We start from the raw sequence: 19,196 nt of genomic DNA, 5'->3' as shown, positions 1-19,196 counted from the left end.
ATTTAAGTTGGCGGATGATACCAAAATCATCAGTCTCGTGATCTGAGGGAAAATGTTGAGACGGCGAGAAGGTGTCAGCAAATTGGTCAAATAAATAAACAAAAGGGGGAAAATGGAATTCAGTCCATAGAAGGGTAAGGTAAAACATTGGGGAAAGGTAAAACAGAGGAATTATAAAATACAGAGCTGTGTGAAGGGATAGACAGTCCTGCATTACATCTCAATAAATGCCATAGGCAGGTAATAAAGAAATTGTACAGGACGTAAAAACCATAATCAGGAATTTAAGATGATTAATGGGAAAACGTTTTCACCACAGAGTGATGGGGAAGGCCTTAGCACACACATGATGCCCTGTCATACACATGATGACCTGGCCCACAAGGACACAAACCAAGCTCGAAGAAGGAAAGTTGCACCAATATGATCTTTTTTGTTGACATTACTGCCCTATAATTTCTTGTTCTTTGAAAGATCTTTTTTTGAAGCTAAAATAAATTTTGGACAAATTGGGGCAGTAGCTGATCAGATGTCCATTAACGCTACCTGGATGATTTTTTTTGTATTAATTTCAAGGTGCATTAACAGGTGCTCAAAGTCGGGTTTCAAGCCTTGCAAATATTCACACAGCTTGTGACAAAGATGATCCTTTTCACTTGAGTTGGGCCAGAAGGATATATTCTAATAGCGGTTGTGCTTTATTTGTTGACACATACCTTTCTGATTGGGAAACAGTGACTCTCTCCACAGCAGATAAAAATGTGGATTTATGCTTGCCTCTATTTTGAAATATCAGTAATTGTGAATTAGTATTTTTTTGGGCTTGTTTTATTCAGACTACTTTGCAGCTCCAAGTAGTTCAATGAGTGATTAGGAATGGTAGTTACAAGTAGAACAGCAGACTGATTATAATGTCATCTTTGCCGAGAACAGTGTGGCCGAGTAATGAAACGGATACTGTTAATTATATGCACAGCAGTCTCTCACCCAGATTCAAAATGCAGTACATTGGCAGGTATTTGGAGAGTTGGTCAACCCTTTGTCTGAGTGTTGGCTTCTCAGGAAGCACTAGGTTGAGTTTGTTGACCAATTCCACAGGCTCAAAATTTTCCTTTAGTATTTACGCTTTTTAAAAGAAAAAAAAGTCAGTTGGACGACTTGGAATAATGAGTGTTATTTTCATTCAGGAGGCTAGAGACCAAATTCCACAACCCATTGAAACCAGGATTCAGGCAAGTCCACATTCAAAACTCACAGGGAAAGGCATTTGGATTCCATTGGCAGCTTCAGATGAGAGTCTCCCACCATCAAGCACTTTAAACAGTGCTTTAGCTACACATTGATGGATCCAATTGATGACTGACATAATATCCCAAGACAGGAACAGCTCCAAGCTAAGAATTCAGTGAAATATTAGATTTGCTCATTACCGAACACGTTTACGTTGAAGAATATATATGGAAATACGCAAAATCCTGCCTATTTGACCAGTTTCCCTCTAACTTTGCAGCAGTACGGTCTCTCACTAAACCTTATAAAATTGTCTACGTCATTAATGCAAAGCTGCCAAACTGATTTCAACCTGGAACATTAAAATGAGCATCTGTGGAATAAATGTTGGCTTCTATTGTACTGTGCTGTTCCTTAATCATACTTTGCAGCCGATGGACCAGACCCTTGTCTTTTAGCTCAGAATCCCAGACATAGGAAAGGTCCTGATGTATGCTTTGATTCTGATGAGCACGTAAGTATGTAAGGTCTGGATTCAAAGCAAAAAGAGACCAGTGACTGTACATCAGGGAGTATTGCTATTGGCTGGTTAGAAAAGTAGTATCTGGCAAGGATGTGTCCAGATAGCAACCTTGCACAAATGTGACCTTGCTCTGGACCATAGTTTCATTATTTTAATAACATATCATAACTCTCTTGGAATGTTAACATAAAATTAACTGCAGCTTTCACTATCTTTTCTTCAAATACTCTACTTTCAGGCAAAACAAAAAATAATTTGGTAACATGTGACTGGATTTTGTCCCCAGTGCTCGGAGTTTAAATTCTCCTGTATAGGTTGATTCTATAGTATTGTAAGACTCTCCAATAAAAGAATGCCAATCAATTAAAACAGTAGTAAGTGTGTAAATGGGTGTATACTCTGGGTACCAGCAAGATCTCACATTGCAAAATGTTAAGTAAACAAAATCTGTCTTGTTTCTTTTCAAAGAGTCATTACAGAATGCAGTGTGTCCATATAATTTATAGAGAATTCCACATTCTAAATATTCTTAGTTTGAAGAAACAATTTTGTAACTTTCCCTTTTGTTCCATATGTAATTATTATGCATTTCATTTGTCAGCTTTGTCTTAGCAGACAGCATCCTTGCAATGTCCTGTATTCCAACTCCCTCCTAATCTATTCATTGAAGAATCTAGGCTGTAAATCCTGAAAATGTGGTCGACTTACCTGAGGATGAAGTTCACTGATCCAACAGAACAAAATGCTGCCGAGTTGCCTCGCCACACAAGTGTTTGGGGAGCTCGTCACCATTAAAAAAAAGAATATCCATGTTATTCACACACTTCCTCAGTAGTGAGCTGGAGATCTGAACGTTCCTCATCTTTCGTGATCCCAAAGCCAGCATGTGTGCTCCCCATAAATCTGATGCTTGAAAGTACAGTACCGCAGTTGCTCACAAGCTTGATGTCTTTGCTAACTGACGTGTGATTTGTGCGTGTTTTTAATTTGTTGATGGTGGGGTATTTTCTGTTTTGTGATTTACACTGTGACTTTCTGCTCCAGGTGGATGCTCACATTAACTCAGGCAGCAAAAATGCATGAACTCATCTTGTTATGTCTTTTTTTTTTGTGTTCCCTTTTTTCCCTCCTTGCTACTTTGCCCGTTGTTACTAGGATGAGCCAATATGCATAACAGGTCGTGCCCCTGCCGTGGTGTCAGCTCCTCTCTTCATTTTACTGCAAGTTTTGATGTGGTGCGGAGGGTCAGTTACTTTCACTGGATATTGTTCTTTAGTTTCCTTCTACGGTGTGATATTAACATGAAACTAACACCCTGCAAGTAATTGTGGTCCAGAGCGAACTTACTGTGGTTTGAAGTTTCCTTTCTGAACTAGAATAATTTTTCTTCAAGCTTTTCTGAGAATTAAGTAACAGTCTGTACTTTGGTTTTGGCTTCGTTATTAATATGCTGGAATTTATTTTCATCGGCAAAAATTCCTTCATAGATCATAATCCCGGTAATTATCACCACAAATTATGTAGAAACAAAAATTGAGACAGACAAAATAGCATTTCAATACCAGATTATGTATCCAGATTTTTGAAACAAAGTTAAGAAAGTAAGTTGAGATGGTATTTAGCTGATGGACACAGTAAGACTTCCATAGAATCACAGACCTGTGCAGGTCAGAAACGGCTCCTTTAGCTCTGCTCATTCATGTCACGGGTGGTCCCTCCAAGCCAGTCCCTTTTGCCAGTGTTTGGCCCATATCCCTCCAAAACACATATTCAAAAGATGAGCCAACTGTAGTATTTTATTTTAATTAGTTTCCACCATTCTTCTAATCAATATTACCCTTCCCTTCTAAAGCTCTTCTCGTTCTCCATCTCCTGGTTAAGGGTGAGAAAGAATTGGAACTATTGAAGATAGGACAAAGAGAATATTTGGGTGAGGGTGAGGGTACAATTTCTGTGGCGTTCAAGAGGGGTGAAATCACAGTTGCCTAGACGTGTTGCAGATAACAGGTCTGTGGCATACACCCAGCAGGCCAAGCTGCACTAATGGAGAGAGAAAAACTGAGCCCATATCACAGACGGATGCATTACAGTGGAAGTGGCAGTGTTAGAACAGATACTTTAATTATTCGAATGAAGATCTCGCAGTTGCTGTATCCTGGAAAATTGTATTGTCCAATGCACTCTGTGTCCACCTAAACTGAAAATAACCACATTAAGGATTAGAATTCTAATGCACATGGAAATCAAAAGCATGGACAATTGTGTGCTGTCAGGAGTCGAAAAACTTTCAACATGAGGCCTGGTTAGAACAAAAGAGTCACAACTTTATTAGAAATCCAGATAATTAAAGAAGTGACAATAAAACTAGAGTATTGCTTTGACTTTATAGAATTATATTTTTCTTTTAAAACTGTTTGACTTTTATTACAACAATCACTTTATGTTATAATACCTAATACATTAAACTGCTAGATATTGCTCAAAGCAAATCAAATGAATGATTTCCTTTTAAGGTGAGGCAGTACTTTATCACATTTCATTTAAGCATATATACTTTCTCACATTATTATTGTTAAAACTTGAAAATATATCTGTCTCACAAATGAGGACCATTATTAAGTTTGTCTTAATTTAACCATTCATATTGCTGCATTTAATTATTCCAAAAATTTTTATCACTGAAGATTCTTGGGTGAAGAACTTCCTGATATCTGTTCTAATTTTACCTTCAGTTGAATATCCCCTTTGCTTCTTGCTGAACAGTGCTTGAAACCATGTCCAAGCTATGGAGAGACCAGTGCACCATATTACTGGAACATGCTTTGCCAGTATTTGTGTCACAGTCACTGATCGATGCTTTGCATCAGTTGGACCTGCTTAATGTTGACTCTCTGGCTTTCTTTGGAGCAAGGCGTTCATTTTTTTTTCCTCTAGGGTTGCCAATTTCTGTCTCCTATTCCATTCTGCTGAAGTCATGGTGCAGGAAGGATGTACAATGAGTAACCGATGCTGTAGCACTTAAAGGTTCTAAAATTTGGTTCTTTTTTTTCTTTCTATCTTCAAATTCACAAACCAAACGGTGAGATATTGGATGACAAGAGCATGTCTTTAGCCACCTGGCTCCTGATCTCACAGGGCAACTGTAGGCACAGGGGCATCATATAATTAATGAGTTTATGGTGCTACCTGCAATCATATTATTGGAGTGTTCAAGCAATGATTTCACCGTGGAACAGTCACAGTCAGTAGAACAAATTTTAATTTGTTATGGCTGCCTCTGGCTATAAGGGAATCAGTTCCAGAAGAGGACAAGGCAATAGGAGATATTTCTGAAGCTGGCTATGATTGAAAAGCCAATTTAAGTTGTATCTTAATGCCCGTATGTTACATTGGGAAGAGTATCAGGTTCGGTGGGTTCACAGAGAGTCAAGTCTGGACGCAAGTGTTAAAATCACAAGTAATTTTAATTAACACACGAGAAACAAATGGGAGAACATTAAACAGCACTCAATCACTATTTCACTTAAGCGAGGATATAGACATTCACCTTGGACTTTGGTTGGACTCCGACAGTGGAAAACCTGTACTCTACCCACTCACACACTACTAACGGGGATTCGTACACACATCCGCCTCCCTTACCAATGCTACAGCTCAACTTCAGGGTAGTGCACACCTTACCTGTGACAATTCTGGTGATGTCCACAATGGCAAGCTGGCATGGAGTGATGTCTGGGGCTTGGACCACGAGGCAGAGAGAAAGAATGTGCTGTGTGTTGGTTGGTGTTATATACAGTGCTAATTTGTGCTTCTAGCCAATAATGACCCTAGGTGATTTTAATTAGCCATTGGCAAGGTGTGCACTAATGGGTGGTCAGAGTCCAGCCTTGATTGACAGCTTATGTGACTTCCAAATAAGTTTCAGACAGGGAGGACACATAACCATTCATAATACACACATTCCAGTCAGGCTGGGAGGGCACATTTCTTTCACACACAGCACCATAATAGAGGAGGTGAATGAGCTGTGCCATAGAAAATCCTTTGAGATCCATTTGGTACAGGAATGCATGGCAGACCAGAGGCTTCTGACATGAAAAATAAAGAGAACCAGTGGCAAGGCTTGTCAAATGTTGCCTTCTTACATTTGAATCTTCACTGAATTTGCTTTAGTACTTTCCATTTGCTGTGAAACTCTGGGTTGGAAGGAGGGTCCATAAGACATAGGAGAAAATTAGGCCAATCAGCCCATCGAGGCTACTCCACCATTGAAATTATAGCTGATGTATTCTTCCTCTCAACCCCATTCTCCCAACTTCTCTGCATATCCTTTGACGCCCTTACTAATTAAGAATCTGTTAGCCTCCGCTTTAAATATACCCAATGACTTGGCCTCCACAATCTTCTGTGGCAACAAATTCCACAGATTCATCATCCTCCATCTCGTCACCTGATTGTCTTCCACTGTAATTGGGTGACATGGTTATCGTAGCCATTAGCCCAGCTCTATTGCAGCACCAGCAACCCATCTTTGAAGCCAACATGGTGTGTAAGGACCTTGTACGTTGTCCCCATGTCTGCGTAGGGGTTGTTGGTTATTTGGGATAATTGGGCGGCATGGGTTTCAATGGTCAGAATCAGCTTCTGCCATGTTGTAAATAAAACAAAATTTGAAAAGTGAAGATCTCATTGAAACATTTTGAATGTTAAATGGACAGAGTAGAGTTGTTTTCCATGGTGGATGAGTGTAGGACATGCGGGCACAACTTCAGAATTGCCAGAAGGTGGTGAGGCAGTTGTGGAGGCCAGGTCATTGGGTGTATTTAAGGCAGAGATTGACAGGGTAGCCAGGACTTCAAAGGTTATGGGCAGAATGCCAGGCAGTAGGGCTAAGTGGGAAAATGCATCAGCTCATGGTGGAATGGTGGGGCAGACTCGATGAGCTTAATAGCCTATTTCTGCTCCAGTCTTACAAACTAATTCAGGCTTCTTTGTTTCATGCATTTTCCCTTTCAAAATGTGCTTCAGATCTTTACTGGAAAAGCCTGGCATTCACGTAATGGCCGGCCATTAACACCACACTGCTGCCCCACCTACATAATAGGGGTCTAACTAACACGGCAAACTGTGGCCTCTGACCAGCACCACTGACGTGTAGAGGGTAGGCCCTTCAGATTGGCTTGTCACAAGAGATCAACTCAAAAGATTGATTCTTTTCTGTGCATTTCCCAGTTTTTATGATTTTTATCTTGGTTGCTAATTCAGGGTCACTTGCAGGATGTTGTCCAGAAATACGGCACTTGCTAGGTAAACACTCAGGTCATACGCCACATAGAGCAGCCTCTGTAATTGAATGGAAGTTACTTGTATTAATGGGGAGTGTAATAAAGGGAAAGGTTCCATTATTGTCATGTAATACTACACTTAGAATGTAACATACATGAAATTCTTTAACTTTGTCTACCGTAAGGAAGTCAGAGAGTCACCACTTGGTTCAGCGCCCCTCACAGGAATAAGGCCCCAGCGAGGAACGAACTCATGACCCCTGTTTAACAAGACCAGTGCTCTCACCATTGAGCGATCAGTTGACCAATAAAATAAAATAAAGATTGCAATGTGTCAAATTCAGGACATCACAGAAATGGTGGCCTGCTTATTATTTAATTTAATTGAACCAGAACTGCCATTTGAAAATTTGGGTGAAAGGTTTCTGTTTTTAAGTTTTTTGGTTTGCAAGTCTAAAAATGCAGTCAATGCATAAGCAATTTCTTGTGTAATTGCTGGCAGGATTTCTTGGACTGTATGAACCTTTGCTACAGTGAAGGGATGGAAATACTTAATTAAAAAAAAAAATTAATTTAATTTAGAGATACAGCACAGTAACAGGCTATTTTGGCCGACGAGTCTGGCCGCACATCTTGCACCCTCAGTGGGAGGAAACTGGAGCCCCTGGGGAAAATCCAAACGGACACAGGGAGAACGTACTAACTCCTTACAGACAACTGTTCTCTGCTCTTTTGACATTGGACAGTGGTGACATGAAGACCTTGTGACAGCTGGTCTTTTGGTTTGTAATGCTTCCACGAGGTAGCCCCATGTCACAGCAGATGGAAAATCCAGTCCTGCGTTTCCACAAGTGTGCACTAATAAAGTAAACATCGTGCTCAGGTGGAATGAAAGAATATTAAGAATTTGGTGTTGTTGAAAGGCCATTGACTATTTTTTAGTGTATTCGTTGTATGTTTCAAAGAAATTTAATGTTGTAGATTAACGGGGAAAATGATCTTCAGTTGCTTTCACCACACATGCTCAATGCTGGTGGTCAAAGCTTGATATAACCGTCCTGAGATTCAGTTCTTTCACTTTTGGATTTCAGAAATTTCTACAACGCTGGATGTCAGAGTTGTACTCACAAATGTTTTGTAGATGATCCTTAATTAAGGCCACACATATGAATTAAGACTGCAGAAATAAATGTGCTTAAATGCTGCCTTAACTTAAGAAATAAATTGAGGACTACTGGTACAGATGGAATGCCGTCACTAACTTTGTCTTTTCCCCCCCCCACCCCGCCCTTCGCAACAGGAGGATGATTCTGAGTGTGGCGGGAGCTCCGGTCTGAGCCCATCCTTGTCAATGATAGGCATTCAGCTCGTTCTGCTCTGGTTGCTAAGTAGTGCCAGGCCTTACCCATCATGACTGCAGAGAACGGACCCCCATCTCCGCTTTCATAGACCCACCACTCCGTAGCCTTGGATTAAACCAGGGAAACATTTGTCCCCAGGCAGTAGAAGACTGGCTGTGTCCATATCCTGGTGTATCACTGTGTGAAGGATTCATTGTTGACTCTCCATCTGAAGAATAGTTCAGGTGCTCCATTGATGAGTTTAAAAGAAATGTGACAGTTATACAATGGTAACAAATTGGATTGTCAGTACTGAAACCTGCCAGGTCACCAGTGGGAACGTTAATGTGTTTATACAAAGAAACAAATCATTCAAAGAAAAATCCAGATTTAATTATCATCAGGTTCATATTTTGTTTAGCTTGAATTGCGATGAAAGGTATTCTTAGTTCATGACTTATATCGGCTGCCTGTAACTTTAAATAGGCCAGTAACATGTACGCATGTCCAACTGTCCTAATGGTTGAAAAAAAATCAGAAAGCTTAAATATTTTCATGTTGGATTTCAAGCAGTAACTGCAACCACTTCGCGCACCAAAGTCCACTGATCTTTCCTTAATTTACTCTTACGTTATTGTTTGCTATTCTGTTACCAAAGGATCCCCATTACACCCCTTTTCCCTCTCATTAAGCCATAATTCTATGCCTTCATGATTGCTGAAGCAAACCCGCAAATGGTTGTTGTCTACCACACAAGAAATAGTGCTAAGGCCTTGTGAATGAAAAAGCTGTCATTGTAGCAATTGAGTTTGGACACTGATGCTTTTTTTGCATGAGATGCTGCTACTATTTTCTCTCTTTCTTTTAATATTGGAATATAGTTAATGTGCAAGGATGACTGAGTCAAATGTTCTTGATGTGGAATTTAGATAATATGATGTAATATAACTGTTTCACTTAAAGCAATGGAATATTATCAAACATACCTCTCAAATTGCAGTGAGCAATAGATTGAGAATGATCTTCAAATGCCATTTTCAAAATTTAGAATATATATTTTTGAATGGCAAGTATTAAGATGAGCAGGGGATTATTAAAATCCCCTTCAAAGCAATGTCGGTAACATATGAGAATAGAGTCATTGAACTAAAGCCCCAAATCATTTGCAATGGAATCTGAATTCATTGCAAAACAGATAAGGCTGATATATGGTAAAAATTTGATTCAGTGTAGAATATGAGACAAGGCAATTGATTAAGGATGTGCAATTTGGGATTTTGTGACAGAGTCAGGTAGCTCTTTTCTCCACCAACCAATTCTGATACAGGTAGGCAGACTGAGACATTGCAGTGACAACTGAAGGCGTGCCTTGAAGTTGAACAGAGCTTTGGGGAAACATTAAAGACCTTCACTTTATGCTTTAGCTCGTCTTGATGCAGAGCATTTATGGAGAGAATATAAGTTCACTACTTTTAGTAATTACTTTAGTCTTGGCTCCAAAGTATTTATTCTAAATTGGGAAGATTGCTCGATCAACATATGACGTGACGAGAGAGAATTTTCCAAAAATAAATAATTTAAAATGTCAAAAGTAATTTAAACAGCATCAGTGAAAAGAAGGCAGCAAATCATTGCAACTTTTTGGTTGTTTAGAGGCCACTGATTTTCATTCAAAAAAAAAAGAGATACGCTGTAAAATGTTTACAGGAGTGATTCAGTATTTCATGGTATGCAAGTAATAAGTTGTTCATGTGTGAAGAAACAGTATTTAATATATTCTGGGTAAGAGGAGAATAGTTTTACTGTGCAGCTGGTTAAATCACTTTGGCTAAGGGTTTTGGATGAGATATTGCCAAAGGCAACAGCCTTCAAGTGGATTCCACAACTTTAAATGATCTTTTTGCTTACGAGCTTTAAATTAGTTTTCTTTGCTGCAGCATCAAATTATCAGAGGACTTCATTAACTCCACATTTATTTATTTAAATGGCCTAGTTTTAAGTATGCAGCACCCAGAATTTGCCATCTGGTGAAAGGCCACATCAAACTTGGGGCTTGTCAAAATGTCACAGTGGCATGTGACCAGGGCATTTACCTCACACACAATCAGGGTAACAGGTTAACCAGTGGGATACAGATACTATTTTAATTGTAACTATACTTAGACATCCTGAACACTAGACGGCTCGCAATTAATGCACGTTTTTTTTCCATCTCTGTCCAGGCAGTATTATCCTCCATCCACAAGTTCAATTGGTGGTTTTATTTACAGTTTGGTGCCTAATTTGCCAATGAACTATTAAGATAACACAAGCAGAAAGGAAAACAAGTTAGCATGCTGTGCTAATATTTCTCTCTTTTTTAATCATATCCCATTTTTAATTGATTGAGTAAATCAATGACTGTTTTCAGGCACTGATGAACAACCTCAGTTAATTCAGCGTCACATTTTGTTCAAAGAGATTGTGTCTTGCCTGCATTTGAAAATCTCGCTGAGTTTAAAGGAAGTATTCCCTGCTGAATTGTCTCCATATTGGCCCATATGTTAGCACACGCTGATTTAAATGCTGCCAGTACAGGGTTAATTATTTATGTTATTTGGCCAACACCGCTGATAAGGTTCACAAGCGAGCAGAGAGCAAGTGGCAGTAAGTTGAAACTGTACAGCTATGAGTAGCTATGACAGTTTGGCTCTTTGCATCGATAATTTTGTACATCAAAGAGAGTCTAGCCTGTTCATTATTTGTGCTGTAAATTATGTCCTGGCACCTGAGCCAATGGCATTTTAAGATTCTGAGAAATATATATTTATCAAGAACTGAACTGCAAAGGATGTATTTTGCCAGTACAGGCAACCTTGGCTCCAAACTCATACAATCCATTGCCAAAAAGTAATTTACAAGAGAAAAAGGAAAACATGAACAAGGTACCTGAACTTTACAAGAATTTGACCTACTTTAGATACATAAGTTTAAAAAGGGAGTGGAATAATAAAACAAGAATGCTTCTCACCCTATGGCACTCTCAATTAGTCAGACATCTTTTAAGCTGAAGTTAGCCCTGTGATTTATTGGAAGGGAAATAAGATGACATGGATCTGCAGTTTATTGCAAGGAATGGTTGAATTATTGCTTCTGTTCTTATTTACTTGATTAATATGTAAATGTTATTGGTCTTTTTTTGAAATATATGATAGCTGCAATCCTGCAACTTAATTGAATTCAACAAAGAGTCTGACTCGAAGGAACTGAATTGATATTTGCCCAAGATGTTGCTCCAGAGCAATTGCAAAATCTTTAGTGTTTCTTGTAATCCTCTGATCAGAATGAATGTATAATCAACTATAAGGACAAAAGGGTCATCCAACATTGATCTGAGGCACCTAAATGACGCTGAATGGTTGTTAATAATTGAAATTGTTTTCCTATTCACAGAACATTAACACTTCAAATATATACTTGGCTTTAACTATAATTTTTAGATGTGTTTCAATCATTTTATTCTGGGGCACTTTGTAATATTTTAGTGCAGTAACAGGGCCTGCTTTGAGGTTTCATTTAATCACCATCTTCTCATTAAGAACAACATAATTTACTTAAACTCTGCACAGTACTTTAGTTTTTCACATAGAGAGCCAATAATATCTATATTGGCTCATTTCTTTTTTTTTAATTTTTAATCTTGGAAAACCATGCCCTAAATCCACTTAGACATATTGAAAGTGATGGGACATACGAATTAGATGCAAAAGTAGACCACTTGCTCCCTCGAGTCTGTTCCTCCACCCAACGCGTCTTATTTTTAAACTGTGACTCCTAGTTTTAGATTCTCCCACAAAGAGGAGTCATCCTCCCTTTGCTCTGTTCTCAGCTCTTCTGCCCTCCCATCCACATCCACCTATGACCTCTTGCCTGTTGGCCTATGCTCCTCCCCCTGCCTCTTCTTCCCTCTTCTCCTCCCACAGCCTTTTTTAAGCTTTTTTTTATGCTCACACCCTGACAGAGAACTCAGGCCTGAAATGTTGGTTGCCCCTTGCCTTCTATAGATGCTGCGTGGCCTGCTGAATTTCTCCAGCACCTTCGGGTGTTGCACCCTCACTCGTATACCCTTTCAACATTCATCTTGCTTCTCTAAGCTGTCTCAGATGAATGCCAGCTTTGTGCATCCTTTCTTTATTTGACAACTCCCCCACATCGGGTGATGGTCCAGTCAATTTTCTCTGAAATACTTTCAACAAGCTTACACCTTGTTTCAAGTGAGGTTTACCCCAGATGTGGCCGCACCGTTGCCCCACATATCTGAAGATTAAAATCCTTTACAAAGAACAGTAACATTTGGGCAGCTTTCCTAATGACTTGCGTTTCATGAATCATGTTCTCTTGCATCTCTGAACTCAGCAATCTCTCACCATATAGGTAATAAGCTTCTTAAAAGTATTCTGCGAAAATGAGCAATTTTAAACTTTTCACCATAATCCGGCATATGTCAGATTTTTGTCAGTTCGCTTCCCTGTATCCTTTCATAATGTCTTTATGTTCTCTTTGCAATTTACTTTCACACCTTTATTTCAGTTATCAACAGATTTTGAGTTATCATCAGGCCTGAATATTGATCCCTGTGGCGTACCAGTCATTACACCCTGTCAACCTGAAAAAAGGCATAAGTAATGGAAGAAGAAGGGTACCTTATACTCAATACATCTTGACCTGCTTCAGGGAATGGTAATCTGCTGCAATGCCATCCTGTTTCCTGCTTCTCCACAACTTAATGCATTGCTGTGTATGAGCTTTATGTAGAATACTTCCAAGGTTTCTAGGTTCCGGACAACCTCGAACTGAGAGTAAATTTGTTTCCAGCTTTAGCCCAGTCCCAAAAAAAAAGACCAGGTTAATTGATGTTTGTTTTTATATTTGCCTCATCAAGTTTCTCCATATGAATTGTTCGAGTGGTATGTTCATACTGAAGCCTTGGGTTTGGCCTCATTAGCAGCGCTCATATAATTTAAATAAAGCGATCTCCCAGAGTCTGCGACCAGGCTCTCTGATGTAGAGGAAGGCCACAAAGGGAGCACTGGATGCAGTAAATTAGTCCTCTGGATGTACAAGTGAAGTGTTGCTTCACTTGAAAGGCCTGTTTGGGGCCCCGAACCATAGTGAGGGAGGAGGTGTGGACCTCCTGTGGCCACAGGGGGAAGGGGAGGAGAATAGGTGGGGAGGGATGAGTGCACAAGGGAATCACGGAGGGAGCAGTCCCTACGGAAGGCCAAGAAGGTAGAAGAAGGAAAAATGTGTCTGGTGGTGGGATCCTGTAGTAAGTGCCGGAAATTCCGGTGGATAATGTGTTGAGTGCGGTGGCTAGCAGGGTGGTAGGTGAGGATGGGGGGGGGGGGGAATTCTATGCTTGTTGCATCTGGGGGCAGAGGGGGCCAGGACAGGTGAGCGGGAAATGGAGGAGATATGGGTGAGGGCTGAGTTGAATGTGGTGAGGGGAAGCCTCCTCATAATGTATGTCAGAGCTGTCTTCATTCTGAATTTGTGCCACAAACTTGGCAGGTTTAATAGGTCGTGATTCCTTTTTGCCAAAAGCCATTTAGAGAATAGTCACCCCTTTAGTGAACTACCCCAAACGTCGACCATGCAGCTCCTCCAGCACTTATTTAATATTACTCCACATTCCATCATCTGTGGTGTCTCGAGTGAGCATGTAACTTTATAGATTTTTAAATGATATTATACTTTCACCATGCCTTGTCAGATTATTGGGAACAGTTTCCCAGTAGTGATCATTTTCTTCTTTTTATTTATTAGCAAGATTTGAATCTCTCCCTCGTCCATTGAAACAGGGCAAGGTTCTTGGCCTGTTAAATATTAAGCAAGGGGCACGTTTAGACAGCCTTGAGGTATGTATCCTCTTCTCAGCAGCACTGGAGTTTCCTCGGCAGTTTCTTTCTGTTGAGATGAATATTCTTATTTCATGAACTTACTGTGCTTAATTGATCAATAAAAATGGGCTTTAAGCAAGAAACTACACTGCCCTTTTGCATTGATGTCTAAACAGGACATTAACTTCAACTAATTTGCCAGTGGCAGGCAATATCCTTTTTGATTTAATTCCCCATTTCTCTACCACCAACACATTGGTAAACAGAAGGAAGCATCAAGTAAATACATAAAGTATTAATGAACAATATTACCATGAAATAACCAGTACTGTGAATAGGAAAACAGCATTGATTCTAATATCTGATTTAAATATCATTATTTCTGATTGAGGAAAATTAAGTAGAGTTGTTTCCCCCACAACAGAGCCATTTAGTGGATGGTTTGGTTTTGAACACGTCTTCCGTGAAAGCAACTTCAGTTCTGCTTGAACTGTGAAATTTTGAAGACCCTTTTACGCGTCAATTTGCTGTTGATTTTTCTTTAAGGCTTATGCTGTTAGATGAAGGGCAATGCTGCCATTTGTGTGTGTTTATATGAGATTTGATCAGCCTTTTCTATCCAACACCATCCAGCCCCGGAGCCTTTCCGGGTGGCAAATTGCAAAGCTGTCTTACAATGTGAATGAAGGAGATTGTGCTGTTGTTGACCATTGTGCAGAGTGTATCCATATCCTGCTTTGATGGATTGTTTAATTTATGGTCTTCTTGTGCTTTTTGAACATTATGTGGAACCTGACAAGCCTGAAAAAAATTTTTGTATAAATTTGTACAATACTGTTTAAAAAAAGTTTATAATCTTAGAAATGTTGTGTTACTTTATTCTTGTGCAAATATATTCAAAATAAAAGATTTATCAGTCAAATCATTAAAAATGCTTAACCATGCTGAATTTGTGAACCTTCATTTTACTTTATGAATGCACTGCATGAGAAATAAAGGCATGCTGGATCATTTATAGGTATAAGGCAGTGGTTCTCAACCCTTTATTCCCACTATAGGATCCCATAGGTGCTCTGTGAGGGATTAAAGGTGGTATGTGAGTGGAAAGAAAAAGGTTGATAACCACAGCTACTAGATCTCAAAATAATGAAGTCAATTTTAAAATATTAGATGTTAAGCCATAATGGAATGAGAGCTGCATTTACTTCATGCACAAAGACCTTGATAATGATGGCAGAACTTGCCATTATTAACAGCAGGCTCTAGCCCAACCTGGAACCAACAGGTTTCTGTGTGAGGACATGAACACACACTGGCCCAAAGATTCTTATTGGTGACTTGCTGCAAGGCAGCAGGTTGTCCCATGGTACTGGAGAACACCAAAGGATTGAACACCTGCCATGACCTCTCAAATGAGCATCCTGCTCTCGATGAGAGATCCCCATTGATGTCTACACACTGAACTCTTATGTTTTGTTAACATTGATTTTTTTAAAACATTTTAAAGTTTTTGAGGACAGTGATTATATTTTTCTTTTTGTTTTAGAATTTAAAATATTCTTAGAGCTCATGGACGACATTCCATCAGTTCTGAGCAATCCAGTTTGGTCTGAGGTCAAGATTTAGCTGACGGTCAGATTTTTCTTTGTAAGAGCAGAAATTCATTCAAGTCTGATGGGTTTCTTTCACCACTTTGGATCCTAACAACATCCAAAGTCTCAGGAAAATGATCGAAGCAGCAAATCAAAATTTCTCTCTGGTGCTTTGCCTCAGACTTTTTTTTAATATCAATGTACTTATTAAGCTGACTGTAGTCATCACTGGTTTCAAAATCTGCCATTTGCCAACACATTGTACACACAATGAATCATTTTAAAGCACAGTTGCAATTGTCATCTTTAACCATTTTCAGACATAAACATCCCACAAAAAGCATTTGGGTTAGATGATCAATGAATCACTTATGGATTTTGGAGAGTTGAAAGGTCGAGTCACTGGGTAGAATTTAATGTTATTTTTCTTTGTTTTCCAGTGTGCTAGTTCATAAATTCTGGAACCATCAAAGTGAAGAAACGTTGACAGTAAGGAGGGTAGTCTTAGGTGACAGAATAATATATCTTTACCTCCTATGGACACTGCAAGACCCGCTGAGTTCCTCCAGCATTCCTGTGAGTTTACTACAATCACAGCGTCTGCTGACTTTCGTGTTTCACTACGGAATGATATTGGTCAAAAGATCATTTGGGCAGAAAAATGGTGTGTTGAGGAACAAAGGGACCGTGATGTGCACATCTGAAGGTGACAATAGAAGTAAAAAGTTGATGAGGTGATCATATTCAATGGTTATATGACATGTCTTAGTTAAGTTTGGAAAAAAAATTAGATCTAATATTAAAAATGCAAAGAATGAATTTGATAAGATGTAGGCCCAATTCAAGGATTATTTTCATAATCTGAGGATTTAACTGGTATGGATGCTCTGGGGATTCCCTGCCTGGTGTCTGGGGGCCATTATTCGATTCGTATTTATATATAGGTAACCTTGTTTGGTTACTCTAATTGTAAATTAGTAGAGTGATTTTTTTTTAAAAAAATTTTATTATTAAGACAATCAAGTAAAGGGGGCTTAATTACAGATTATGGATCATATGATCACATCAGAGAAGTATAAAATATATAAGGGGATTTTACGTGCATTATTTGTATCATTTTTATATTATTTTTGGACATAGTATGAGTCATGATTTAATTGTTTAATTATTATTATAGAATTTGACGTCCTGAATTAAATAAGTTACATAATTATGGTTATGTTTTAATTGATATGTGGCATAAATATTATATGATTTGATTTATGTTATCATTAATATACCTTGTATAAAGGGTTTTTGTTAAACTCGATGTAAATATTTTAAAGAGGAGGTGGTGAAGAGAAGAGATGGGAAGATTTCCTTCTAGCTGGGCAGAGAATAGAAGAACAAAGGTCTTGGGACAACTGTATACGACATTAGTTAGTTGCCGCTAGAGTACCCTGTACAGTTCTGGTAGGCACACTTCAGGAGGGATATGAGAGAGGGTCCGAACTTTTCCTTTCTGGAGAGAGAATGGATAGATTGTTTTGTTTGTTTACATGGAGAACAATCATGAAAGTCGAAGAAAGGGGAGATCACAAGGAAGCTTTGTCCATGAAACATATTGAACACAAAACCAAGTCCATTAATGGTGGCTTGAAAGAAACTGAATTGCATGTAGCAGGGTGAATGGAATTGATGAGAGCGAAGCCTGAAAGTCTGCAGACGCTGCGATTGCAGTAAAAACACACAGATGCTGGAGGAACTCAGCTGGTCACACAGTGTCCATAGGACATAGAACTCTACAACACAGTACAGGCCCGTCAGCCCTCGATGTTGTGCCGACCCATATATTCCTTTAAAAAGGTACTAAACCCCCCCTACCTCATAACCCTCCATTTTTCTTCCATTCATGTTCCTGTCTTCAGTCCCTTAAATGCCCTTAATATTTCAACCATCATTCCAGCCACCCACAACGCTCTACTTTTTTTTTAAAAATTACCCCGATGTCTGCCCTAAACCTCCCTCCCTTTATTTTGAACATCTCTCCTCTGATGTTTGCTATTCCTGCCCTGGGAAACAGGTGCTGACTGTCCACCCATCTATGCCTCTCATAATCTTGAAGACCTCAAGGATTAGATATTTATAATGCCTGTGTATAATTGAACGCACACAAAATGCTTTCGCAATTGAAGCCACCAAAACCGGCATTGGGATTGCCTGGCAGGAGCAGATGTAGGAGGCAGAATCTGGCACTGTTTCATGCCCAAGGGCACGTGCTTGGCATATACTAAGTGCTTGAAATGAGGTAAAGATATATTCCTGACTTGTTCGGCCTGAGCAACCTAACTAAATGACTGAGATCCCTGATGCAACAGGAAACAGCAGTAAAATGGATGCGTCAGCATTAGGTGGAAGAAAATGGAGTTCTCAATGGAGAACTCAAACTGCATCATCCTGTGATTTGTTGTCTGTTGGGACAGACACCCTAGCCTTCCTCACGCAGAGCCACACTAGAATTCCTTTTAAGGAAGGCAATAAGTGAGATAACTTATCTTTCTTCTGACCTTCCTTCTGACAATGCACCACCCCAAACATTTTAACCAACTTCTACTCCTTCCTCCCAAAACCAATCCGCCACATCATGACCCCTGAACGCAAAGAACCCCATCTGAATCAACGACTCAACCATGCTTCTTGGTTTTCTTTCCCCACTTCTGGGATATCTCCGGTTCCACACCACAGACCCAAATGGGACCACAGCATTTGGTTCACCCTGACCCAGGCTTTTGAATAGAATGGGACAATTTCAATGGTGAAAGATGTCAGTTGCCCAGATGGTCTTAAGCTTAACTGAAGTTTAACCAGAGATTAAATCAGAAAAAAACAGGTGATCAGAGGTGGAGAGGGTGAGCAAATTTAAATTCCTGGCAGTCACTATCTTGGAGGACCTTGGACCCAACACAGGGTCATCATGAAGAGAGCACGTCAGCCCCTCTGCTATCTCAGGAGTTTGTGGAGGTTTGGTATGACATTGAAAACTTAGGCAAACATCTACAGATATGTAGTGGAAAGCATGATGACCAGCTGCATCACAGCCTGGTACAGGGGCACTAATACATCTGAGCAGAAAGCCCTACAAAAGATATTGGGCACAGCCCAGTACATCACAGGCAAAGCTCTCCCCTCCATCAAGAAAATCTACATGGAACGCTGCCGGTAGAGAGCAGCAGCAATGATCAAGCATCCACATCACCCAGGACATGCTCTGTTCTCACAGCTGCCATCAGGGAAGAGGTATAGGTGCCCCCAAAATATGTACTACCAAGTTCAGGAACAGTTGTTACCCTTCCACCAACAGATTCCTC

General features: G+C 39.6%; 1 protein-coding gene across 10 annotated transcripts in view; it reads left to right on the top strand.

Annotated features, from left to right (window-relative positions):
- The window catches only part of LOC138748142 (voltage-dependent calcium channel subunit alpha-2/delta-1), a 506,771-nt gene that overhangs the window by 487,115 nt on the left and 460 nt on the right, over positions 1–19,196 (top strand). For 5 of the 10 annotated variants that reach the window (XM_069907873.1, XM_069907871.1, XM_069907865.1 and 2 more), the window contains 2 exons: positions 1,662–1,744; positions 8,339–13,744. In XM_069907873.1, coding sequence (XP_069763974.1) covers positions 1,662–1,744; positions 8,339–8,452 — 197 coding nt within the window. In that variant the 3' untranslated portion in view covers positions 8,453–13,744. Of the gene's footprint in view, positions 1–1,661; positions 1,745–2,908; positions 2,998–8,338; positions 13,745–16,289; positions 16,584–19,196 lie in introns of those variants that run through there. The other 5 variants (XM_069907869.1, XM_069907867.1, XM_069907866.1 and 2 more) reach the window with 2 other exon arrangements.

The sequence above is a fragment of the Narcine bancroftii genome, chromosome 13 (genome assembly GCF_036971445.1).
Source record: "Narcine bancroftii isolate sNarBan1 chromosome 13, sNarBan1.hap1, whole genome shotgun sequence".
NCBI lineage: Eukaryota > Metazoa > Chordata > Chondrichthyes > Torpediniformes > Narcinidae > Narcine > Narcine bancroftii.
Note: the sequence above shows the minus strand (reverse complement) of the source record. Positions and strands in the feature narration are given on the sequence as shown.